The sequence below is a fragment of the Hyaena hyaena genome, unplaced genomic scaffold, assembly GCF_003009895.1.
Source record: "Hyaena hyaena isolate Hyena2069 unplaced genomic scaffold, ASM300989v1 scaffold_159, whole genome shotgun sequence".
Taxonomy (NCBI): domain Eukaryota; kingdom Metazoa; phylum Chordata; class Mammalia; order Carnivora; family Hyaenidae; genus Hyaena; species Hyaena hyaena.
The window spans coordinates 1,793,114-1,820,497 of record NW_024080791.1 but is presented as its reverse complement, the minus strand read 5'-3'; the positions used below and the strand labels follow the sequence as shown (position 1 = coordinate 1,820,497).

The 27,384-nt window shown below is 36.1% G+C and overlaps 1 protein-coding gene across 1 annotated transcript in view; it reads right to left on the bottom strand.

Moving 5' to 3' along the window:
- PPP1R1C (protein phosphatase 1 regulatory inhibitor subunit 1C) overlaps positions 1 to 22,407 on the bottom strand; it is a 116,447-nt gene extending 94,040 nt beyond the window's left edge. The window contains exons 1-2 of the mRNA XM_039239647.1: positions 22,302 to 22,407; positions 20,593 to 20,653 (exon numbers count right to left, since the gene is read on the bottom strand). Of these exons, the coding sequence (XP_039095578.1) occupies positions 20,593 to 20,653; positions 22,302 to 22,382 (142 nt within the window). The 5' untranslated portion in view covers positions 22,383 to 22,407. The remainder of the gene's footprint in view (positions 1 to 20,592; positions 20,654 to 22,301) is intronic.
- Between the last annotated feature and the right edge of the window lie 4,977 nt (positions 22,408 to 27,384).

Below are 27,384 nucleotides of genomic sequence, written 5' to 3'. Positions count from 1 at the left end.
TATATATATATGCTTCTAGACATAATTTTTCTAAGATTGAGATGAAATGGACCGAGAACAACAGAATGACAAACTAGATAGTGTAGTCAGGCATTTATTTGAGACTTGAAAATGATAGAATAAATAACACAAATGATAGAAAATACATGTGTTTATATGGACTATAACATATGCCCTTAGTCACAGATTGAAATAATTTGCTGCTTCTGATGGTTCAAAATCTTTAAAACTTACAAGATCCATACTTAGATAACTGGTTCAGCCACACATACTCACTTTGTTAAATGTTGAAAATGAGAAGGACATAAAACACATCAAAGAAGAATAGAAGCTATTGTTCTAATTGGACTTTGAATTTGAGTAGATGTGTTGAACTGAGGTCATACGATTTAGGATTAGTTATTCCTTGGAGCCTGTGCATATGGAACAGCTGTCAGAGGTAGGATACCACCCATGCTCTAGATAGTCTGGCAGCATATTAGTGACTCAGCAGATAAGTAGATGTGAGTAGTTTATCTTAATTGCTTGACTGGCGATGTATGTGTCTAATTGGAGTTTTTTAATGATTAAGAGCAATGATTGTTTTTCAGGTAGTTATACTGAGCCTATAGTAGATGTATTGCCAACATTATTAAGATAGTAATTACTAGGTAAACATTTCCTTCCTTCTTATAAGCACATTGTGCTTACTCTTAAGAGACTCTAGTAAATTGGTTTTTAATACCAGTGGCTCCATTATTGAGGCATTACTTCCAGGAATGTTATGAATATTTCATATGGAATTAGAATGAGAGCTATTTATTTTATCCACTATAACTGAAGTAATATGTTCCATTGTGAGCTCATCACCTTTCTCCACTCCTCTGCAGATGTGCTCTGCCTTCTTAGGAAAGTTCCTGCCATCTATAGCCTTAACTCAAACTTCTTTTCTTTTACCATCTCCCTCTCTGCCATTCAATTAATCAAGTTCACTGACTCTATGCACTCAGACTTTCTCCCACATACCCATTCCTTGTCTGCAGACACAGAGACCTTTTTAGAATAAAATCTGAGCACATGAGCCCTCCTGCTTAACGGTTCCTAATAATAACTCCTTAAAAATGTTTACAGTAACCCCCAACATAGTTTCTGCTTCATCTCCACCCCAACCTGATTCCATTCCATGCTGCATCATACTGGACCCCTCTCACATCCTTGAATCTTCAGTGCCTTGCCCTGCTTCTGAGTCTTTATCCTTGTTTTCCCCTTTGTGTTGAATGACCAGTCTTCCCTGCCTTTCTGTTTTTTTCCAAATTTCTCCACAAACTTGTTTTCTCTATTAAGCCTACTGACTGAGTTATGTCCTTTTACTTTGTGCTTCTAAAGTATCCTGTGTTTCTGCTAGCACAAATTCCATCACATGTCATTGTGAAGCCTCACATTGTAGCACACTACATGGCCTATGATAGATGACCAATAACTAACTGTTAAATGAGTAAAATTTGGTTGTCTACTGAAAAATATCAGTATTACCATGGAGCTGAACAGTGAGATTTCTGAAAACCTGTCGTAATTTTAATGCTAAATGTAAGTGAAAGTCTTAGAGAAGAGAGAACTGAAAGCAAAGGAGATATTTGTCCCCAAATACAGGAATGGTCCTCAGTTGGAAGAGGTAATACACTTTTCCTGAGATCTTAGAAGGACATACCAGGGAATCAAGAGCAAAAATAAACTATTGGGACCTAATCAAGATAAAGAGCTTCTGCACGGCAAAGGAAACAATCAACAAAACTAATAGGCAACCAACGGAATGGGAAAAGATAGTCACAAATGACATATCAGATAAAGGGCTAGTATCCAAAACCTATAAGGAACTCACCAAACTCCACACCCGAAAACAAATAATCCAGGGAAGAAATGGGAAGAAGACATGAACAGACACTTTTCCAAAGAGGACATCCAGATGGCCAACAGATACATGAAATGATGCTCAGCGTCCCTCATCATCAGACAAATACAAATCAAAACCACACTGAGATACCACCTCATGCCGGTCAGAGTGACTAAAATGAACAAATGAGGGGACTATAGATGCTGGCGACGATGTGGAGAAATGGGCACCCTCCTACACTATTGGTGGGAATGTAAACTAGTGCAGCCCCTCTGGAAAACAGTGTGGAGATTCCTCAAAAAATTAACAATAGAACTCCCCTATGACCCAGCAATAGCACTGCTAGTAATTTAGCCAAAGGATACAGGGGTGCTGATGCATAGGGGCACATGTACCCCATTGTTCATAGCAGCACTCTCAACAATAGCCAAAACATGGAAAGAGCCTAAGTGTTCATCAACTGACGAATGGATCAAGAAGATATGGTTTATCTATACAATGGAATACTACATGGCAATGAGAAAGAATAACATCTGGCCATTTGTCATTTGTTGCAACATGGATGGAACCAGACGGTGTTATGCTGAGCGAAATAAGTCTGGCAGAGAAGGATCGATACCATATGTTTGCACGTATAGGTGGATTAGGAGGAACTTAAAGGAGGACCATGGGGGAGGAGAAGGGGAAAAATAGTTAGGGAGAGGGAGGAAGGCAAACCATGAGAGACTCTTGAATGCTGAGGACAAACTGAGGGCTGATAGGGGTGGGGGAGAGGGGAAGGGGGTTGATGGGCATGGAGGAGGGCACTTGTTGGGATAAGCACTGAGTGTTATGTGGAAATCAACTTGACAATAAACTATTAAAAAAAAGAGAGAACATACCAGTATCCAAGAAAGATATTTCAACTAGATATAAGGCAGAAATTTATAATGACTAGAGATATTCAGTCATAACCATGATGCTTCAAAAGGAGCTAAACGAACATCACTGAAAATGGTCAAGTAGAATCTGACTAAACATCAGTTGGAATCCCTGGAGAAAGTAATCCTGCATAGAGCTGAACCAAAATAGAACCAATACCACGGCTTTTACCAGTTTTACTGCATGCTTCCATTGCTTGTCAAAATTAATGATAGAGGATGGTTTTAGTGGAGGATAGGGTGGTTACTGAGCATTCATTGTTTTCAAAGAAAAAATTAAAATATTTAAACTTATGCCAAGTCCAAATGGTAAGGTTCACTTTTTAAAGTTTATTTTTTTTTAATTTTTTAAAAAAAATTTAAAATGTTTTATTTATTTCTGAGAGGAAGAGAGAGAGAAAGACAGCATGAGCAGAGGAGGGTCAGAGAGGGAGGGGGATACAGAATTTGAAACAGGCTTCAGGGTCTGAACTGGCTGTCAGCACAGAACCTGATGGCGGGGCTCGAACCCACGAACTATGAGATCATGACCTGAGCCGAAGTCGGGTGCTTAACCGACTGAGCCACCCAAGCGCCCCTAAAGTTTATTTATTTCAAGAGAGAAAGGGGAGAGAGAATCCCAAACAGTCTCTGCACTGTAAGCACAGAACCCAACACAGGGTCCAGACTCACAAACTTTGAGATAATGACCTGAAACAAAATCAAAGAGCCAGATGCTTAACTGACTAAGCTATCCAGATGCCCCAGTAAGGTTCATTAAAAAAAAAATAAAAAAGGCAATTTGATAAAAATCATAGAGGTTATCATTGAGTTTATTAGGTTGGAGATGCCAAAAGAATGAGTTAATGTCCACCTGTAATGAAATGTAGGAAACTTGTGAATTTAAGCCACTACCAAACTGTACTAAACAGTATTTGGCTTGGCCCAGACTGTCAAGGATCTTTGCTATTAGGCTAAGGAAAGAATCTGTGTATTATTCTGTAAGGAGCAGAAAGTGAGCCAAGGCAGTGAAATACAAGAGTACTAACTGGAAAAGATGAGGCAAGAGTATCTAGAGTAAATCCCAAGTATAAGCACAAATTACATATGCCTTTATCATAATAGTTTAAAATTTTGACAACTTAGATGTTCCTTTATAATTCCAACCATGTTGATAACAGTTGATCTTTGAACTGTGTGGAAGTTAGGGGTACCAACTGCTCCGGCACTTGAAAATCTGCATATAATTTTTGACTCCCCCCAGATTTAATTACTCATAGCATACTGTTGATTTGGAAGCCTTACTGACAAAGTGACATATAAACCATGATGCTTAATGTTTGTTAACCAATTATGAGTATCTTCTTTTCTGAAGTTTTACTTTTCCAAACCTCCATATTTAAATAACGTCTGATTCAATTCAGTGTATCACAAAGCTGTCTGACTTGTATTTCACTTTCTACAGAGGCTTTTTCCATGACAATAACAAGGAGTCTGAAATCTTACGCACCCTGCATGCGGTCAGGGAATTGTTAAGTATTTGTTTTTGTGCACGCACCTGCAATTACTTTTCAATTGAGTGGAGATACTGCTGTACTTATAAAATATGGCATTTTCAAGCATTACTGGTTTTATTGTAGATTTTTGTCATGTATTATTTTCAGCTGTGGGTGCTAAAAATACAGCAGCATGCAAGTATTCTCACAGTCATTTTCTGTTAAAAGATCCTCATTTGGAAAATACACTATAAGCAAATCTTACAACAAAGTAAACTAGAGACAAGAAAATGTTATTTTTTTAATGTTTATTTATTTTGAAAGAGAGAGTGTGTGTGCATGCAAGTGTGCACGTGCAGGCATGTGTGTCAATGAGAGAGTCAGAGAGAGGGGGAGAGAGAATCCAAAGGAGGCTCTGTGGTGTCAGCGCAGAGCCTGATGTGGGGCTCACACTCACAAACCATGAGAGCATGACCTGAGCTGAAACCAACAGTCGGATGTTTAACTGACTTAGGCACACAGGTGCCCCCAAGAAAATGTTATTAAGGAAATCATAAGGAAAAGAAACTAGATTTCTAATACTGTACTTATATTAAAACCCCCCAAAAAACCAAATCCATGTATAAGTGGACCCAAATAGTTCAAACCCATGTTTGTCAAGGATTAACTGTAGTTGTCATGTTATTAACTACCACCACCCTTCACCAAAGAAAGCTCCTTGCTATTTGCTTGGCTGTGATAGAAAATCTAGACCAGTCCTGTCCCAACAGGATGGTTGATGGCAGATTTTTGGGTGATGTTTTTTATTTTTGTTTCACCATGGGTCTTCATAGAATAGTTCTTTTTTTTTTCTTTCATAGTTTACTGTCAAGTTGGTTTCCATATAACATCCAGTGCTCATCCCAAGTGCCTTCCTCCATGCCCGTCAGCCCCCTTTCCTTGTCCCCTCCCCCACATCAGCCCTCAGTTTCTTCTCAGCATTCAAGAGTCTCTCATGGTTTGCCTGCCTCCCTCTCCCCAACTGTTTATCCCCTTCTCCTCCCCCATGGTCCTCCATTAAGTTTCTCCTAATCCTCCTATAAGTGGAAGCATATGGTATCTGTCTTTCTCTGTTCTGAAAGTTACAGAAGAAGAAAGAGAATTACAACATACAGATACTTGGGACCAACTTATAAACACACCTTTTTTTATGTACACTTCCTGCTACCAAATGTTTGGTGGCAATTAATATGGATATTACTGTATTTGTAATCTGGAATTGAAAGTTTAAAGTGTGTGAATCAGTGTAGATAATGAAGCATATTAATGAACAATGTTAATTACCAATTATTTTATTTTTCAGTTTGGAAATATCATTGCAGTACTTTCTTAGTCATTTTCTTTTTACTTTCATCAAAAATTTAAATTAAAGCTATTAATAAAAATCAAAATCTGAGTATTCTAAGAATCTTACTCATTATTGCATTATTAAAAATATAAATCTGATGACATATAAATTATGTTTTAAGTTTTTATTTTTTGTTTTGTCTTGCTTTGTTTTAGTTTGTGTATATTCATTAGTCTGTAAGATTTGGAGTAGGAAGTCATATTCTTTTTCATCTTAATTTTTTTAATGTTTCTTTTATTTTTGAGAGAGAGAGAGAGGACGTGAGCAAGGGAGGAGCAGGGAGAGAGGAACACACAGAATCAGAAGCAGGATCCAGGCTCTGAGTTGTCAGCTCATTCAAACTCATGAACCTTAAGATCATGGCCTGAGCCAAAGTTGGTGCTCAATCAGCTGAGCCACCAAGTCACCCCTCATCTTAATTTTTTATGTCAAAGTTTCAAATTTCTTTTACATCTGAGAAAGCTGTGTTCTCATACGTAGCTTGATGCTAAAGTTTTTCAGATTTTTAAAACATATTTTATTCATTTTTGAGAGAGTGATAGAGACAGCATGAGCAGGGGAGGGTCAGAGAGAGAGGGAGACACAGAACCTGAAGCAGGCTCCAGGGTCTGAGCTAGTTGTCAACACAGAGCCCGATGCGGGGCTCGAACCCATGAACAGCGAGATCATGACCTGAGCTGAAGTTGGACGCTTTACTGACTGAGCCACCCAGGTGCCCCAGATTGTTTTTTTAATAAAGTAAGCTATAGACCTATAGCTCTAAAAACAGTGAGAGCAATTCGAGGTTCTAGCTGCTGCACAGAAAAACTTAATATTAAAAGGGAAAAACAGAATCTCAATAGAGAGTGGGTTGTGGTATGTCTGGAAAAATTGCCAAGAATGTCTAACTAAGTTAGAAATAAGGAAATGGAGCTGATGCCTGCAATGCACTCATATTTGTATAATATACCACCAGTATGCCCATGATGATGGACATGTTAATAAGTACCCAGATAACAGAAAGACATAAACTACAATCTTATCTGACTCAGTCAGAAAATAATAAAGCAGATGGAATGTTGTAATGTGAAGCTATGTATCGATATGCTTGCAAATAACTCACTGGGGCCAAAGTAAATTGTTTCAATGGCTTCCTTGTGTAAAAAGTGAGGGAAAGGAAGAATAAGGTACAAGGTCCACTCTGAAATTATTTTTCTTGTATTACTAAGTTCCACTTACAGAGAAATCTTACATGCAAACCAATCAAAGGGATTTTTTAGGTAAAGTTGTGTAATTTTAAATGCTTTTGACAAGTAATGAACTGTTTGATTTTCAGTATTGACTACAGGTTACTAACTACTCCCTGTTAGCTTATTGTTTTAAAAAAAGAAAATTGTTTAAGGGGAACTATTAGGTAAAATGTATATTTTGCAATTCAGTGGAAATGAAAAGAAAACCTACCTATTATGGAGCCATATACTAGTTAACATAGAAGGAAAGTATATAGCCATTCAGTGGGATAGATTGCTCCTATTTGATGGTATTGAATTGAACTCTTGAACTCCCATACTCTTGTAAGAAAGCAGCCAAACTGATTATATATATTACGTTTTCCACCATCACCATTTTACTGACATTTTAAAATCAGTTTCAATAATTTAAAGACAGCTAAAGAATAAAATTAGTCATTAAACAAAACATATTGGGGCTTTAAATTGTCCCATAGGACATTAGAAATCCCAAAATTATTATTATGCAAAATGATCTATGTATCCACAGTCACTAGCTGCCTATGGTGCTTCAAAGCATTCTATTTGAAAATAATGAAACAACCAGCTCAAGTCTTCTGATACTAAAATTTACTTTCTTCAATCCCCAGAAGCCTATTCTGCAGCCCTGCTACCCAGAAAGGATTTACTAAAGCCTGAAACACATGGAAGGGCCTTGTGACTCAATCTTTCTTCCTCTGACTCACGGTTAAAATATATTAAATCCATAATCCATTCCTTTGGGGCATTACTAGGTGACAGAAAGTCATTGACAATCATTTGGGGCCAGTGAGTTAATGGATCCATCCACTGACTTGTTACTTTTACTAGAGTAAAGCCTTTCAACTGGGGTGGCCATTGAAGGTTTCACGGAGGAAGGGGGATTTGATCTTAGTTTAGGAGGATAAGAAAAACTACAGTAGATAAGTAGGGAAGATGACATTCCAGTCTGGGTACAAATCAGTCATGCTCAGAGTTAACTAGAATCCAAATGTTAACTGTTAGCCTTCCAACTAGAGTTTCAAATCAAACAATGGTTTTTTAAATAAGTGTATTCATACAGGTAGGCAAACAGAAACACGAATAAATAATAGAATCTAACTCTTAAGAATGGAATAATGGGTGAGATTTATTTTTCTGTTTGGCTGTCTTTTTGCTTATATAATAAAAATCTGATATTAATAACTCTAAGTCCCCTTATCTAATAAGTTATCAAAGAAAAGATAAAGGTGTAGAATCTCCTCTCCAAAATGAACTCACTTACATCAGGATAGAAAGAAGTACTTTCTGGTATTACATCAAACAGAATTTCACTTGGCTGAGTGAGAAGAGTTTGCTTATAGTTACTTCCATGAGGAAGACAGAAATAAAATAGCAAGAGTATAATGTTGATTATTTGTAGAAAGAAAAATGTTATTAATGAAGTGGAAAGCACATTGACCTGGGATAGATAACCTATGTTTAAATTTCAGACCTACTAACTTACTAGCCTCTTTAACCTTGAGCAGCTCATATATCACCTTCTGTAAAATGAAGGTTATAATATTTATTTCACACAGTTCTTGAGCATAAATATCATAGATGAAACAATATTTTCAAAGTATAAAACTACCAAAAGGAATATTAATTACTATTACTCTCTTTAAATTTGCCTTTGAGTTTATATGGGTCTTTAAAATTATTTGTAGCTCAGAAGTGTTTGTTCTTTATGTCCTAAATATACTTCAGAATATATTTGAATATGTTTTTTATACTGTAAGTGTCCATTAAACAGTACAGCTGGTTTGGCCTTGAATCCAATGATGGCTGTGAACCATAGAGCTAGCATATGAAAATATCTTTGTCTCCAAGACCGTAAGCAAAAAGGTGACCTTCATTGGCTGAGTAAAGCTGGAATTCTGGGCTATCCACCAAGTAAAATGACCTGTGGCAGAATTTGAGATGAGCCATTTTAGCTCAATCATTTATGACATTTTACTTCACTAAACTGTGATGGTGAGTGGGTCTCTGGCATTATTTCCTGAAAACCTTTTTTAATCATTGGGAGCAAGTGGGCAGTGCTTAGGATCCATGAAGGGAAAGTGGATAATCCTTAGAGTACTTTGCAGAGCAAATCTAGTCTGAGTCTCTCCTGCTTGATCTGAAATTCCTGCACATATGGAAAAGTTATTTTCAGTAGGAGGGTACCTATGGCAAATGAGCAAGTTTCCTGTATTCGGTTTTAGAGCCCTCAGCCAAAAATAAAGGAGGCAATAGAAAAATTATGAAGCAGCAGTGTTAACCATGATCTAACACAATTTTCATTTTCTCTGTGTATTTCTTTTCTTTAATTAAATCACAGCTTTAGTACAATTATCAACAATTTAGGTAACAAAGATTCCACAGGCTATAGGGGAAACAATTGACTTATTTAAAGGAAGAAATAGGAATGATGTTCAAATTATGAATAAATATATGAGCTCCTCCTGAGAAGACCTCGTGTGCCTTATCACAGCCAATTGAAAGCTTGGACAGGTAAATTATAGGATACAAATCAGAGCTCATAACAAATCAATTATGAAAAGTAAAGCTGCTCCAGTCAATCACCCATTGTATAATTAAGTCTGCCAAAGCCGCTCATACAAGCCAGAGTGGAGAAAAATCTACCGTCAATAGCGTTGCTAGCATACATCATCTTACTTGATTCCAGCAGCAAAACTCGTGTTGGAGTTACCATGCATGATCTGTGCGTCATGGAATTGGAAACTAAGACAGCAATTCACAGTCATGCCACGATTTGATTTTTAAGTCATGCCATGTTCACTTATTCTAACGTTAGGGCTCAGCTCTACACAAACCACCTCCCAGTGTTAAAGTCATGGAAATGTGGTTTGGAAGTTACTGTATGATTTTGAAATAAAGCAATGAATGTCATGGACTGAGCAGAGGCAATAAAAACATAGGGGTATAGAGTCAACCTGTACAATAGAATCAGCAGAAAGGCCATTGCTAGATTTAGGGGGCATGTGGGGAGAGAGAGGTGTCAGAGGTGATTCCAAGGTTAAGGTTCAGCAATTAGAGGAATGGGGATACCAATAACATAATTGCTGAAGTTAAGAGTTTAAATGTTGATTTTAAATTGGATGACACATTTCAGTTAGAGATTGACTTTCAGGTGGTAGCAGGAGGAGCTAACTTTATTAGTTATAATATTTCTTGTATTCATGAATTATGAAAATGGAAATACAAAATCTACCCAAACAAGAAGATAGTCTTAAAGTAATTAATATTCAATAAATGTAACTTATTTCTTAAATGCTCTTTTGATTTAAAAAAATAGTAAATCTCATTTAAATCCATAATTCAATGTTTTTTATTCATGGTTTTCCAATTACTATGATTACTTTTTGATCTGTTGGTTTTATTTATTTTTTAATAGTTTATTGTCAAGTTGGATTCCGTATAACACCCCATGTTCATCCCCACAAGTGCCCTCCTTCATGCCTATCACCCCCCTCCCCTCCCCCCCACCTGATCTATTGGTTTTAAATCAAAGGATTAGAAATCTAAATAATTATTTTTAACTTTATTCCATTTGTAAACTGAATTCACAAAGCTTTTCTAGATACTTTGGTGGTCCTGGCCTTTTTTGTAACTCAAATCACTTGGGGGTGTGTGTGTGTGTGTATCTGTGGATATGTTTCCTAGTATTTCATTTTTTTCAGATAGGAAAGAAAACATAAAATTATATTGCATTGAGCCAAATTATTTGAGTCAAGTTATTCTAAAAATTGAATTCTAAAATAAGCTTTTTTTTCAATCTTCATTTTGTGCATTCAGTTCCATTTTTACAAGCAAGTCAATATGTATTTATATGTAAAGAATGTGATTCTGAAAATTATGTCCTGTAAATGGTGGAAAATTACTCCCAGAGAATGGAAAAAGAAAGAAGGAAGGAAGGAGGCAGGGAGGGAGAAAGGAAAGCAACAAATTTCCTAGCTTCTTATTTTACACAGTACTTTTTCCTTAGCATTATTGCCCAGGTCAAACTGTAATTTTATTCTAACCGGACTGCCAATATATCTCCCTTTGATGATGTAGATTTTGGCAACTTATTTCACAAATTAGCTTTGTTAAGCACTATAATTGTCACTATATCAAATTACTCTGATTGATACAAAGTCATTGAGTTAAATGCAGAGATAATAGTCTATCCACAGCACAGGGAAGACATGCAGGTAAAGATGTAACATTTCCCAGTATGTGCTTGGGACCCCAGAAATACTGGGGAAGACCTGAGGAGGAGAAGGCAGTGACCACCAACAGACTGGGAGTAGAGATGAATTTTGAGGCCCCTACTTTGCAGCTGAGTATTTGCTTCAGGACATTCCTCTTTCCCTACCTCAGGCTTTCACAGGTTCCTTCTGAACTCCAGGTAGTGTGCTTTTCTAGTGTCAGGGACAATGTGTTACATCTGGTCAAGTTCTTACAGTATAGAAGATAGAATATAGTAACAATAATAACAACTTTGAAAGGTATAATTTTAGGTAGCTTGGAAACTGACCCCTTGGGTGCCCTCATTGCTCATGATGTTTTTTCTTTCTTTCTTTCTACGTAGTTCTGTCTGTTTCATTTGAAATACTTGGATGGAGTTTGTACCCTCCAAGTAGACCAGTGTCCCACACAGAGCCTAGGTACTCATCTGTGTCACCTGCCTGGGCCCTTGAGGCATTGCAGTTAAACACCTGGTAAATTCTGCTACTTAACTGTTTCTGGAATTTCTGGAACAGTGTCAGATCACTATTTGGTTGAACTCAAGGTTAGAAGATGGTGGGAGAAAAGGGGGAAAAATCCCAAAGTTTGAAGGTTTCTTCCTGAGCAGTTCTAAAATAAAGAAACATGGAAATAACTCCTCTCTATTCATTACACAGCTTGGCTAGATTTTTTTATTAGAAGTTGTCAAGTACTACTAATTTACTATTTGCCTTAAATATGACTATGAACTAGAAACATTTAGAGCTGTTAGTGACTTTTTGAATCTTAAATTTGAAGCTGATTGTGCCCTAAACTCTCCAGGACAGCTGACAATGACATAGGTAGTCCATATGTGTTATTATGCAGACAAAAATGTACATCACTTATTCAAAGGACTCCGAATAGCCTTCTTTCTAATGAATATATTTTATGAATACATTTTATATTTTATATTTAATGAAATATGGTAGTGTTGAAAAAAGAAACATGCATTTCGGAGCCACTTGAACCCAGCTTCCTCGCTTAATGGGTCTTGGGAGGATAAGCCACTTTCTTAGGGTAAACTAAGGCAGTAAACAACTATCTGAGATCCATATCCAGACCTGAGTGATTCCAACATCTGTCTCTACTTCTATGTGCTATGTGCCTGCCTCCCCAAAATAATAGTTGCCATTTATCAAGCACCTAGTTTTTACACAATAGTTTATAATATTATATTCAAATTTCCCAAAATGTCCATCAGTAGACATTTCTGTACTGAATTGAAATATATTTTGTATTTTTGCCACATGCTGTTGATTCTACTATCAATAGACATGTATCAAATTATAGATGTCTCAAGTAGGTTTCTCCATGAGGGCAGAGATAGTGACTTACCTAATTATCTCCGAAAGCAGCTAACACTGTGTCTTAATCAGAGCAAGTACCCAGAAAGTTTGATGGATGGCCATCAGATTTGCAGATCTGTTTTGCTTTTTTTTTTAATCTATTTAAATTTAATAGCTCATGGGTATCTAATATCTAGTCAACTAGATACCCATTCTACTAGTTTAAGTATATATATTATTATACTAGTTTGAAATAAATAGTAGAATTTTAGCTCTGATTCCAGTCATTAAAAGCTTAAAGCCCTAAGGTCAAAATAAGTCATGCAATTGCTTAATAGATGAGTGAACATGAGAAATAAGTGCCTCTGGGTCTTGGCCAGAATTAATCTTACCCTGGTCTGAGCAGTTAGAATTTATATTATTACAATTGTATTCTGGTTAATGGAGACATACTATTCTCTATCAAATGACATGTTCCTGGAGGATTTAGAATAAGGACTCAATAAATATTTATTGAATTGAATTGAATATATAATTCAATAAATACCTTCAATAGTTGGAAGTGGAAAGACAGTATTGGAATAAAAAAGCCAGACAATGGATAAAACTAGTCAGGGAAAAATTTTGAGATTTAAGTGAGTTCCATGCTGTAATTTAAATAAAAGAAATTGGTGGAAAAGATAGAGACTGATTTACACAAATGAGTCTGTCTAGACTAAGCCTTAAGATCTGGCAAAGGAAGGCACCAAAAAAAGAAAGCTTAGCCAAAATATAGCATGGGGATGATGTATGGAAGGAAGTGAGAAGAAATGGAGTGGAAATAAATGTGAACAATTAAATGAATGTTTGATAGATATCTCTGAAAGATTTTTATACTCAATAATCAACCTTCTTTCTATCCACATACCATTAGAATATGAATTTCGTTTCTGGTCAAATACAAATCTGCTACAAGGATCTCCACTGCCTGTTGTAACTTTACAGACATCAGTAGCTTGTATTTTTTAAAGAAAATTCTAAAGGACTCCTATTTCAGGAAATCATATTTATAAGCAAGACATGTTCAGTTGGACAAATATCACAGTATAAGATACATAACGATTCCATAATTGTGTATTCTTACCCTGATGAATTAGGAGATATGATACATCTTTTCTTATCAAGAACCCCAACTCTTGAGACATTATTTGACATGGCCTAATGCAGTCAGAATCAGAAAGGAGCTAAGCCATATTCCAATAAGAAATACAGGTTTTAGAAGAACACGGTGTTTCTCAGCAGGGGTACAATAATGCAGGGGGGTTGTATGTCTTCAGTATCTACTTGGTTGCAGGCACTGTGCTATTCTATGCATTTTCACACACTTCAGTATTCTACTTAAGAAAGAAGGAAACTGAGCCCATTGATTAACCACACACACAATGTCTCCCCACCAGTAACTGACAAAACTGAGATTCAAACCCATGTCTTACTCCAAAGTCAGTGCTTTACCTACAACCAATACTTCCTCTCTATGTCATGCAAAAGAACCCTAGAGTTATTTTCATCTGCAATATCCCCACCCCCCACAAGTAGACAGACAGAGAACAAGAAAAATAAAATGAATTGACCCATCATTCTCTCTTATTTCACTAAGATATTTCTAATTAAAATCAACATAAAAAGTAAGCATTATATGTTGTTACTCAAAATGAGCAAAAGTAGTAATCTTGCTGAAATAAAATACGATTCAAAAGTTTTATGATTTGCTCTTTAATTTTTTTCTTTCATTTAATCTGAAGATTATACTAGTTCCTTTGAATACTTAAAGTATAGCAAACCTTGGCATTACTAAGAACTGGAACCTCATCTCTGGCTCACAGTTATTTTGACTAAATGGGCTACTTGGCTGCTGCATAGATGGAGCCTTTATGGGAAAAGAAGTCAATCAATTGTGCAGGCCATGAATCTTTGAAAGCCACAGGCATCACTTGTCTTTAAATCATTCAACATAGTTTGGCATTCAATAACTCAAAGAAATAAATGCTGAGGAGAAAAAAATAGGCTTTTCTGAAAATTTCTTAGAAATTAATTCCAGTTAACTCTTAAATAAGCTTCAAACGTGGACTTTTCTTTGTTTTATATTGCCATTCACAGTGAGAAGGCAAAATAAATACTGAATAATCAACTAGGATTGTGGATCAGAATGATTTACAATGACATTCCCACAGAAGATGAGAAAACATAATGAAACAAAACTGTATGAACTTTCAGTCCCTTTCAGCTCTTCCCTGACTGCATTTGATTGAAGGTCCTTGGAGGTGACAGGCACCACCAGATATGGGGTTGATGATGTCTTACCCATTCTTAAGTCCCAGGAACATCCTCAGTGGGATTCTTGGAACTCACTCTCAAAGTGTTCATTGCCTTTTGACTACAAATCATTTATTTGGTAAAATAGTGGATCTCCATGATAAAACATTGTTTGCATATGAATGCCCCAACCGCTGGATATAAATCTCCACGTTAACTTTGTTGACCCTGCAAAACCTCCCCGTCATCAAAATTCCCTGGGGTCCCTCCCTCTGTTGAATAACTCAATCTCAGTCCAGTAATATTCTCTAGCTATCATCCAGTGTCTCAGCATTATTAATCCAAAACTTTCAAAACCCCATTAGTTAACTTAGTGTCAGAGTCTGAAAATGTAAGCTTCATTTCAAAAGTCCTATGCTACATCCAAAATGGACTGTGGCTTCTTTCTCAGTCTGTGGAGCCAAATAGCCCAATCAATTGGGAACCCCAGTTTCTCTCTATTGACTAGACACACTGTCTTACTCTCTCAGTGTTGAAGAGACATATTAAATTCATATGTCTCCTATCAATTAATTTTTAGGATCCTTACCTATGTAATATACTTCTGTTTTTATTCCTCATTTCTAAGAATGTTTAGAGCCAAAAGCATCAAAGAGAAAGACAATCTCACGGCACCTGGGTGGCTCATTCAGGTAAACATCTGACTTTGGCTCAAGTCATGATCTTTTGATTTGTGAGTTCAAGCCCCAAGTCAGTCTCTGTGCTGATGGCTCAGAGCCTGAAGCCTACTTTGGATTCTGTGTCTCCCTCTCTCTCTGCCTCTCTCCCACTCATGCTCTGTCCCTCTCTCTCAAAAACAAACATTAAAAATTTTTAAAAAAGAGAGTCAGTCTCTCCAAAATTCGGCTATGATAGAAAGTTCAATAAATAAAATAAAACTATTTTACATTGTAATTCTGGTCCCACTTTTTAGATGTACAACAAACTTTAAAATGATGCCAAAATTCTTGGGTACTTACCCAAATCTTCACTACACTCTGGACCTCTTACGGTTCACTTTTATGTAATAGGCATCAGGTCCATTAAGTTTAATTATATCTATATTGTCTCTGGTTAAAGTAAGTGGAAGAGAATGAATACCACAAACTTTAATATTCAGAAGGCCTATAGCTTTTTACTGGAAGACCATGTCCAGCTCTGGGCTCCAAAGGCCAAAAGACAAGGAAAACTTGGGTAGAGTTCATTAAGGCCATTCTAAGGACTGACAGTATTCAATTTAGAAAAGAAAATAATGAAGAATAAAGGGGTATTACTCAAGTTTGATGAAATTATTTTCTAACATCCAAAATTATTGCATCTGGAATTGACAAAGAGGTAGTTATAGATTCTTCTTTGACATATATAAAATGGAACAAGTTTCAGGGACTTACATTGATTTATGCATTTTTCACAAAGATGTATGGTTAGATTAGGTCTTTTCTGAAGTTCTTTCCAATTCTAGATTTCTAATACTGGTAGCCAAATATACAGTCTTCTCATAGGTCTACTAAACACAAGAAATGTTTAAGTAAATCAAGAAATGTGATGAAATAAACTGCAGAAAGTGGAATTGCTTGCCCTTTACTTCTAAATAGAGAGGATTTGTATGTATTCCTCTAAGTAAAAACATAGAAACCAAACCAGTTAACTACAGATTATACAAGAGTAAAAGCAAACAGCACACAGCATAAGAACAGACAATGAAGTTCTATTGTATAATCCCTGAGAGCTCATTATAAATATCCCCCGATCAGAAGGTGAGCTGAAAGTACAGAAAAATAAGCAGTTTGTTGCAAGGTCATTCACACTGGCAGCCCCAGAAAACATTTGAGAAAGTGATATTTGTCTTTGGTGCATTTCTACTGTACGTCTTAAGCTTCAAGTATCTTTTTACTGCCATCTGGCTCTTCAGAGTCATTCCTCGCAGCACACTCATAGTTTCTGCTTTCTTTATCATAAAGACACACCTTTTGTTATTAAATTTTTTCAAGCATGATGACTTCAATTCAGAATTTTTAGTTATACTTCCCATTATTTTGAGTTAAATTATAGTTAATCTATGCCTACGGATGATATATCCCAAATGGGTTATGTTATGGATCTATTTCCATAGTGCTTCTGCTACTGAGATTTCTGGGCCATTGGTTAGTAAAGGACTAAGGAGACATTTTGCTGTGCCTGAAATCCTGCCAATCAAATGCCTACCTCATCTATGTGTTTTGACAAACAATCTGGATTTACATCTTAAAATATCTTTCTATTCTATTTCCCCTCGATTAGATATAGACAATCCATATGTTTTTTCTGAATCTAAAAGCAAATGAAGGGCATTGGTTGGCTTAGTCAGTTAAGTGTCCAACTCTTGATTTTGGCTCAGGTCATGATCTCATATCTGGCTCAGATCTCCATTGTCTGGCTCTGTGCTGACAGTGTGGAGTCTACTTTGGATTCTCTCTCTTTCTCTCTCTCTCTCTCTCAGCCCCTTCCTGCTCATGCACTTTCTCTCTCTCTCAAAATAAATAAATAAACATTTAAAAATTAAAGCAAATCATTCTTTCAAATACTTTTTGACTATTTCTGCCAACTCCAGAAAAGGTTAAAAAAAAGGAAGTTATGTTTAATCAACTTAATAATGATTATAATATACCTGTCTCATTATATGAATTGGGAGTGTTTGTTAATTATGTCTCTCTAATGGAAAATTTAGTTTTCTTTGATGCATTAATTGGCAATAAAGATTTTTGGGATTTTAATTTTAAACAGCATTAATGACAGATGATTCCAAGAACATTCAGTTATTTCTTGGGGAATCTCAGTAAAATTAAAGAGATTTGTTTAGTTTAACAGGATTTAGTGTTGCACACAATTTGTATTTGTGAAAGCACATATTGCTTTTTAGGACTAAAAGATACAATTGCTTTAAAAAAGTCGTTTAACATTTGAGGTTTTTGTTCTTGCTGTTATTTTGCTTTGTTTTGTTTGGTAGGGAATGGTCAGATAATATCTGGAACATAAAGAATTGTTGGGTTGGGCAGAAATATTTAGTATAGATGAAATTATGAAAATTCTGTTCTTACCTTTTAAATATCACATGCAAACATATCCCAGACCATATCACCTAATGACACCTAACATTTGTTGCACTTTGAAGTTTTTAAGGTGTGTTCACAATAAATCTTTCAGTCATTACAACAACCTTGTAAAGTAGAAAGGATGGATATTATCTCTATTTTATAGATGAGAAAATAAAGCTTGGAGATGTTTGTTGTCTCTTACCCAACCAAGGCCACATGGATAATAGAGATTAGTATCCAACTTTGGTTTGGCCCACTGTGGTGTTTGTTCTTTTGTTGCTATTTTTTTGTTGAGTCCTTAAATTTATTCCTCCAGTAATTATGGTTTAGATCATTTTTACTAGGGAAGCTATCTAAGTGATTTTTTTTTTTTTCTGCAGGAACCCAAGTCCAAAAATCTCTGGTTAGCATATACATTGTTATACACAGGCATAGGCTGATCACTCTCTTCTAAACTATTCTGGTTTCCAAAAGGAGAATAAAGATGTAAGGAGATGATACTACTAAAATGACTTGGTTCTTGGTGAGATGCTATTTGCATCTAAGTTCTCTTCAATTGTGCTTAAAAACATAGAGAAGTATGGAGTCAATAAGGAAAATGGGACAATGACATCTAGTGATTAGGAGATCTGGTAAGAAAAAAGATTTCTAGAGCACAGGGATATTTAAGTATAAGTCCTAATCTACTAAATTTAGTGGTCTAGATAAAAGATTTATTTAAAATTTAGTTTTGCTTCACAGGAGACTCTTAAACACAGAGGATAAACTGAAGGTGGATGAGGGACTAGGGGAGAGAGGAAAATAGGTGATGGGCATTGAGGAGGGCACTTGTTGGGATGAACACTGGATATTGTATGTAAGCCAGTTGACAATAAATTATGTTAAAAAAAAATAAAGTTTAAGTTTGCTTGTCAATAGGGCCTTAAGTCTGGTCTCACTTACAGAGAATTCACTTTGTAATGCAAACTGAAATTTGCAGGGCCAGCATCATGCAGTAGAAAATGCATGGGCTTTAGAATCACCTTTATCTGAGTTTGTTTGTATAATCTGACCCTTACAGTGGATTAAGTTCCACAGAAATTACTTTACCTCCCTGGTACTTACTTTCCTCATCTGTAAATGGCACATTTGGCTTTTAAAAAACATGAATGACTATTCTGGGAGCTTCAGTGAGAGCCACAAGGGTCATTTACATGCCTTCACTGTTTTCAAATAGTAGCAGCACCTGTACCAGGACACCTAAAAATGGAGCTGGGCAATACCTTTCAACAATGACTAGGGAGTTAACTTCTAGGACATTGTGGAAAAATTACCACTGTGAGCAAAGAGAGTGATAGAAACTTGCTGTAAAATTACATTCAGTTTGAGATGTTAGTATTTGTTGATTTACTTGTATTTATTTATAAACTATATGTGCATACCATTTGCACCTCTTATTAAACCAAAATAAGTTAACATTTGTTAAGTGAGGTAATATATTTGAAAATAATTTTTGTAAATTTATTTATTTATTTTGAGAGAGAGAGAGAGACCAAATGGGGAAGGAGAGACAGACAGACAGACAGACAGACAGAATCCTAGGCAGGCTCTGCAATGCCAGTGTAGAGCCTGATGTGAGCCTCATGTGAAATCATGACCTGAGCCAAAACCAAGAGTTGGATACTTAATTGACTGAGTCAGGCACCCCTGAGAATAAGTTTTAAATGCTATAGCACCTTAAAGAAGAAGAAACAGAAAAAAATTCTATTTTCATCAGCAATATTTTTGTTTTGATTTCCCATCAGCCAAAGACCTTCCTGTATTTATGCTCAATGATGAATATTCTATTAGAATTTTGCTTTCTTATGTATGCTTCTCTAATTAAAAAGAAATCTGAAAAAAAATCAAAGACTATTTTGCCTCGGTATTCTTAAAATAGATTATTCACTACAGCCTGAGCTTAGACTTATTATGTTTCTACTATTCAAACTCCTTTTGTCCACCTGTATTGTTTAGACCTGCAAAAACCCAACACCAAGTCCTGCCTGTGTACAAATTAATTCCATGACCTCTGCTGTCTTAATTGCATTTCTAGAAACAGCACTTAAATGTGTGATTAAAATCACCTCCATTCAATAAGTATATAATAATGTTTGTGTATTGCAGATCACAGTCATTTATCAGGAATACGGCAGATTTACTTTTTTACAGGAAATGGAAAGTAAAACCTCATCAAATGGATGTAGCCCTTCAGAATGGCTCTCAAATGGGCAATGCTGAAAATTGATCTGGTTACTTGTCAATTGCATTATTCAGACATGACATCAGCAACAAAGCTGTAGCCAGTGCTAGCTCATTGCCCACCCCATGACAACCTTTCATAAATAAAAAACCTACTCAGTAAAGATATAAGCATCTCTTGGACTGTAAATTGAGCTTTGAAACCTAATTAAACAACTGTCCTTCCACCAGCCTCATTAATAAGCACTGAACCAGACTCTACATAAACAACAAAACATTTTATAACATATCCTCACCATTGTGTCATTATCTAGAGGAAAAGCAGACTGTTTACTGAGACAGTTTCTATATTTCTGATTTTGTTTATGATCCATTTTATAGACTAGCTTGTTAGATTATAACTGACTAAAATCCTAAATTGAAATCTTTTGGCAATGACACACTCTTTGATGTTCTTCAAACAATTCTATCTGTTCCATCAGTGCAAAAGACATCATGCTTCTTTACCTGGGGGATTATGTTCATTGAGAATCACAAGTGATGCTGGTGTAGGTCTTCTTTTTCTGATCTGTGAACGACAAAGGCCCAGCTGAGGTCAGTGAGAGTCAGACACTGCCCCAGGTGACTCCACAGCCTGCAAAGCTATTCCATCCTCCTCTTTTCCCAGTATAAAAAAAGCTAATTTCTGGAGAGCAAACAGTAGGTTCTCACTATTTGCAATTATAGTAAGACAGAGAATAGAACTGTCAGATGGTAGTATCACCTTCTTTGATCTAAAACGGTACCTTTCCACAGAAAAGAAATAGTTGTATATAATCCAGTGACGCCACTGAAATAACAGTGTAGGTAGGAGGATGACTTGCTAATTTTAATGGCTCTCTTTGAGCCTCATAACATTGATGATGGTTTCAAGAACCATTATTCTTAAATTTAAGGTAAAGACTCTTAGAAAACTTAAATTTCTAGCAGGTAAAATTTAATGGCATTAGTTCTTAATTTCAATTAATAAGGTTTTCTTATTTCCCAGTAAAATATTTAGGACAAATAAAGAATGAATATGGATTTTATGAGAGTAATTAATTTAAAACTATTAGGTTTGATGTGGGTTTTTTTCTTATTTAAGAATTACAGCAATGTATTATTATTAGAATTTCTAACATGCTCTTGATTTCTTAAATATACAGGTAAACTCAAAGCATATGTCAGTAGGATATAGGATAAAATTTACCAATGACATTTTGTGCAGGACAAAACCAATGTCCCTTTCAACATAGATACATATTCAAGGTTATGTTTATCTGGCCCAAGTCTGGGAGGATCTACTTCAGGTTATCAAAACATCCTAGAAAGTTATGAGTCCCAGATTCAGTAGTTATTTTTAAGACATTGTATAAAGTATTTGTAAAAAGATTCAGGGATAATTTAGATTTTAAGAAATTAACAAATCAGATTGACGACCCCATAAATTTGCCTCTCTTCTGTTGTAATTTTAACCACAAATGGTCTTATAAGTGGTTACATTGCATCAAGAGTCTAAATCTGAATATGAAGGGTAAGACAGATGTAAACCAATCTTACATGTAAGAGACAAATACAGAAATATAGATGCATAGATATATTAGACATAGAAAAGGAATCCAGTAAATGTTTGATACTATTTTAATATCTGAATAAAAGGTGTTTTACATTATACATATACCTAAAATCCTATCTATCATGTATTACATATAATTACTGCTTTGAATATATAATGAAAAATCTTTAAAAATTATTAACCCTATAATCTAAAATTATTTGAAGGTTTAATGTTTTCACTGTTAAATAAATCATTTTTATTTTATAAATGATGAAATAAAAGGTTGCTAATTCTGAGAATTTTTTAAAGTTTCTCTGAATGTTGAACATATTAATTTAGTAAGCAAAAGCAAACAGATTTCTGGATCCAAATCTGAATCACTAATATAACTATTTTTCTCCCTAATAGGGGCTAATCTTTTTTTTTTTTTAATCAAACAAAGTACTGCATTTTAGCCAATAGGTCACCCAATGCAACTCAGATACAAGTGCCATATGGAAACCAACTTATTTCTCATTCACATACTCTGGAAGGTCACACAGTTAGGCAAATTCAAGCGGTAGAGAAGCTTTCAGTTAATAAGAACATATGTCCATATTACCTTAGATACAGGAACTGGTCCCCACCCAACCCCACCTACCTGCTCTGCTGCTTCAGGAGCAATCTGACTCTGGAATAAAGGCACAGCAAATTGTATCTTTTTGGGACTGTTGGGCTCCATAGTAATGATGAGAATTAGAGACGTGAAGGGCTCAGAAAGGCTAACCCCAGGTGATGTCTGGGATGTCTTTCCTTAGGCACACTCCACCAGCCACACAGGACACTTCGTAATAAATAGCTGTAATTCCAGAGCGAGCAAGTGAAGATGCCGAGGTCTGAGTAAATCCCTTCTTCAACTCCACAGTGATGCCTGGCTTGCCTGTTCCCCCACCAATCCCTTGGAACCTCTCAGCACAATACAGAAAGGAACAATAAGCTAATTGTGTGCTTCTTCACTAATACACATGCCAAGCATTCACTCAGCAGCTAATTGAAAATGCGATGCTAGCCTTGAAGGACCCGCTGCCCTGGGATTTGAAAGAAAGGCTCTATCCACTGTACATTACTAACCGGCTGCTCAAAAGTGCAATGTAAGCTCCCTCTGAGTATTGCAGGGATGGGCCATTAATTATTGATGAGCATAAAGCAGGAAGTTTATACAGTTGGGGGCAGGGTTTGGGTATGAAATCATTTCATTTTTCTTGTAGCAACTTGTAAGTCAGACACCTTTGCCATTTCACATTCAGGTACCACATTGATGAATGGTCACAGAAGGTAAGCCACAACCAATAGTATCAGCTATATTTATGCTGTGAGATCTGGTTAGGTAAGACTGACCATGGGAAGTAGAGCATCTGTGGTATATAGTAAGGACACTGTTGCCCCAGACTGAGCTGATTTTAGTTCAAGTTCCATCTCTACCATAACAAGTTTTGTGCCCTCAGGCAAATCACAGGCGATGTCTAGGCTTGCAAACCTTCATCAGAAAAATGATGGTATCGGACTCGGTGACCTTTAAGCTTCTGTTCTGTTCCAACATTCTATAATTGTAGTTCACAGTTTTCATTAGAGTGGAAAGTATTGGACAGCTAAATTTAGCAAATAGCTTGAAAGTCACTGCTGCTGTAATGACCTCTATTTCATTTCCTGGTGGAGTCAGTTATATCCTCTGATTTGGAAGAATACAGAAATGACTAGAAAACATTAGTGGCAACCTAATGACCTATCACTGTGGCTCATTGTCAATAGTGGGGATATGCGTAAATAAAAGGACTTGGGGGGAAAAAAGCATAAAAGGGGTTTTCTCCAGAGTGATAGAGAATGATAGTCATAGTGGCTAGTGGTGACGGTAGAGGGAGACAGTGGCCTGATCTCCACATCTGTTAATAGCTAAGGGGAGGCAACAGCACACCTAGATGGCCTTCCCGCATCCAACTCCTTTTGTGACGGAAGCATGAAAACAAAGCTGTTTAATGGAAGAGTTAATTTGAGTACTCTACTTTCTTATTTGAAAGGTTTGGTTTGATGAATACTAGATTGTTAATATGTTTTTGGATTTATATAATACATTTAGATACTGAATATTATTCCAGGCACTTACAAATGAGGTTTTCTTTCTTTTGCTTAAATTCTGAATCCATACCAGGAATCCATCTTAATGATTGAAGTATGCAATGTTCTTCTGAAGGAATATGGAAAGTAATATGCATTATTCAAGTAGTTTTGTATACCCACTAGGGGAAAAAGCAAATGAAGATGTGGATGTGAAAGTACTTTCAGTTGGAGAACAGTGCTGACCAGCAAGACATCTTGTGATGCACTCATCCTTGCAGTGTCAAAAGGAAACTTAGAAATTGCATTTTGTGTTACAGTTTACAAAGTCCCAGAGTGGAACCTGAATCAGTATCATTAATGAAGTAAATTTCTCTGAATATTTCTTCAAACTATACAAACAAGACAATTTTGTTTTGTTTTGTGAGTAATCAATCCGGAACTTCACTTAGCACAGTAATTTAGAGCATGCACTTGAAGCCTTAAGGTCAGATCCCAGCTCTGCTACTTAGTCAGTTTATCACCTTGGCAGGAAGAGAAGTTTCTTTTTGTGAGGTTTAGATGAATTAATTCTTTATAAGAGCTCATCATAAGGCCAGTACATGATAACTACTCAGTAGAAGAGAGCTATTATTTTTTCTCAAATAGACTTCAAAAAGGCTTGAAGGTGTATGTTCTTAATCTGAATTTACTAGGCTCCCTGCCTATTGGTAATAATTTGATACCAGTTAGAACACTAGGTGATAAAGTAAAATTCCAGTGCACATTATGCTATAAATATCAATAGCATCATTCTACTAATTACCCTATTTTGAGTAGTTTGACCAAAAAAATTGTTATAAAAGAACTATCTAGATCTTTTATGTTTCTTCTTCACCAGCTCGACTCCTGTGCATCCTTCAGACTTATCGGAGTTTCATGGCTTCTAGGTATTTTATAGATTTACTTCTATCCACAGAGGGTTTAGACTCATCTTCTCTATGTTCCCAAAGCACCCAGCTTGCCACTACTTAGTATAATAATTACCAGTTTGTCTTCTCTGTTTAGCATTTCACAATGTCACTCATTCACATGGTACACATTGTTGAGTAGATAGTACATCTACTCCACACCAGGGCTTTTGCTATGAAATTAGAAAAGAAACTGTGTTAAAGATCCTTGAGGTCCTTTTCAAGCTACATTGCTATTCCAAATATCACTTAAAATGCAGCTTAAATTTGAAATAATGAAAAATTTTAATATGTTAATATGAACAGTATAGTTCTACTAAATATTAGGTATACATTTTTTATCTCTGTTAGAGATAATAGTAATAGCTTACCTTTTTATAATACCACATGCCAGGTGGTATTTTAAGTGCTTTATCTGCATCAATTTATTTACTACTCCTAATCCTTCCAGGTAAATACTGTTGGTATCCTCATTTTTAACTTAAAATGAAGAAACAGAATCAGAGAATTTAGGTAGTTTCCTAATATGTGGCAGAAACAGGATTCAGATGCAAGCAATTTTGCCTAGAGCCTAGGCTTTAATCACATGACTGCTGTTCTTTAAGGGCCTACAGAGAAGGTGGTGGAAGGTACCAGAACCTACAATGGTTAGACGTTCTACCAGTTCAAGTTCCATGGTAAAAGATCTTAAGATGACACGGCATAAGAATTAAAAGAAAGAAAGTAGCATGATTATAGGATCCTGGTAATCAAGAAGACCTTACATTTCATGTTAGATATCAGAATATAATGGAAACTCTAGAGTTGGGTGTTTTGTCACCAAGGTGACCTGAAAGAAGGCAGTTTTACTTCTCTCTCTCTTTCTTTCTTTCTCTCTCTTTCTCTGTCTCTCTCTAAAGTAGTGGGTATCATTAAAGATTAAAAATGCCTCTAGAATAAGCAATAACTATAGTGTCTTCAAGATAAGTGATACTGTGAATAAAGAAGGTAGTACATTAGGAGAATAGTCCATTAGTCCTTCCTAATTTTACTTTAAAATCTTTGACCCTATTTTCCACAGCTGCTGCAGGCCACACTTGACCCCACAACTAGCTTTTCTGTTGCCTCCCCTTACCTTCCTGAGAAATTTTCCTGCCCTCCCTCTTTTGATCCAAATTGGATTCACCCTCTGACTGCACTTCCTTAGGATGCCCCCCTCAGATTCTCCAGATAAGATGCACCACTCCCTTCGTCCTTCTCCTAGTGTTTACTTATATGTAGTTTTATGTTATTCTGCAATGCCCTATGTGTTCCTTCAGCCTTCCCTCATATACTGCAAAACCTTTTCTATCCTATCCTAAACATATCCAGAAAAGCATAAGGTTGGCCAGTAGTAGTTACCAAATAATTCTATTTAGGTATCACATATCTGATATTATCAGGAGACGTGGTATTTCAATATAGTGAATTTTCCCCAAGACTACAGCTCAACCTTTTAAGCACCATGCCTGGCTTTTATTTTGATATTTTAGTGAGCATTTAAAACATATTCAGTGGCGCCTGGGTGGCTCAGTTGGGTGAGCATCCAACTTCAGCTCAGGTCATGATCTCATGGTTTGTGGGTTCAAGCCCTGCATCAGAATTCATGCTGACAGCTTGGAGCCTGGAGCCTGCTTCTATGTCTCCCTCTCTTTCTGCCCCTCCCCCACTCACCCTCTGTCTCTCTCAAAAATAAATAAATATGTTAGAAAACCATATTCAGTATTTTCATGCCTTTAAAAGAATATGTATCAACCACAATTTGTCTTTTTTCCTTCATAAGTTTAATATAACTTCATTTGTACTCTGTCATATACAACTATGCCATCTGAAGCTATTAGTATTCCTTATTACCCTAACTGGTTCCAAATTCTAGAGATGTATAGTTCTCTGACTATTCTGGAGTTTCTCTTGATCTGATGATTGCCAGTAGACATTTTTAAATTGTCGTTTGTCTTAGTCTAATTAGGTGGCTATAAAAAATCCTAGAGACGAGGTGCCTTATAAACAACAAACATTTCTTTCTCACATTTCTGGAGTCTGGGAAATCCAAGATCATGGTGCCAGCACGTTTTTGGTGACTGGTGAGTACCCTCCACCTAGATAGCTGTCTTTTCACTGTGTCCTCACCCTGCTGAAAGGGCAAGAGAGCTCTACAGAGTCTCTTAACACAAGGACAATAATACCATTAATGAGGGTTCCACCCTAATCATGACCTAATCACTTCTGAAAGGCTCCAGTTCGTAATATCATTATTTTGGCAATTAAGATTTCAGCATATGGGTTTGGAGGAAACATAAGCATGCAGAGTCCATTGCATTCACTTGACATATAACAAATGCTTTAGTTTTGGAAAGAAAAAAGAGAATGAAAGGGTAGGGAAGAAAAAGGAAGGGAGAAGAGAGGAGAGAAAAAGGTTTCCTAAGAAAATCAAATTTTTAATGTACTTCCGATTCAAAGGTCTGTATCAAATATCTTTATTTCACAAATCTTGAGATACTACTTTATTAAAATTCAGCTAGCTAAATGAGTATCACCAAAAACAAAAGCAGGTATTTATTAAACATGTTGATAAATATGTAGGATTACATTAAATGCTGAAAATACCATAATGAACAAAAGCAGACAACATATCATAGTGTGTAGATACATATTAGTTGATAA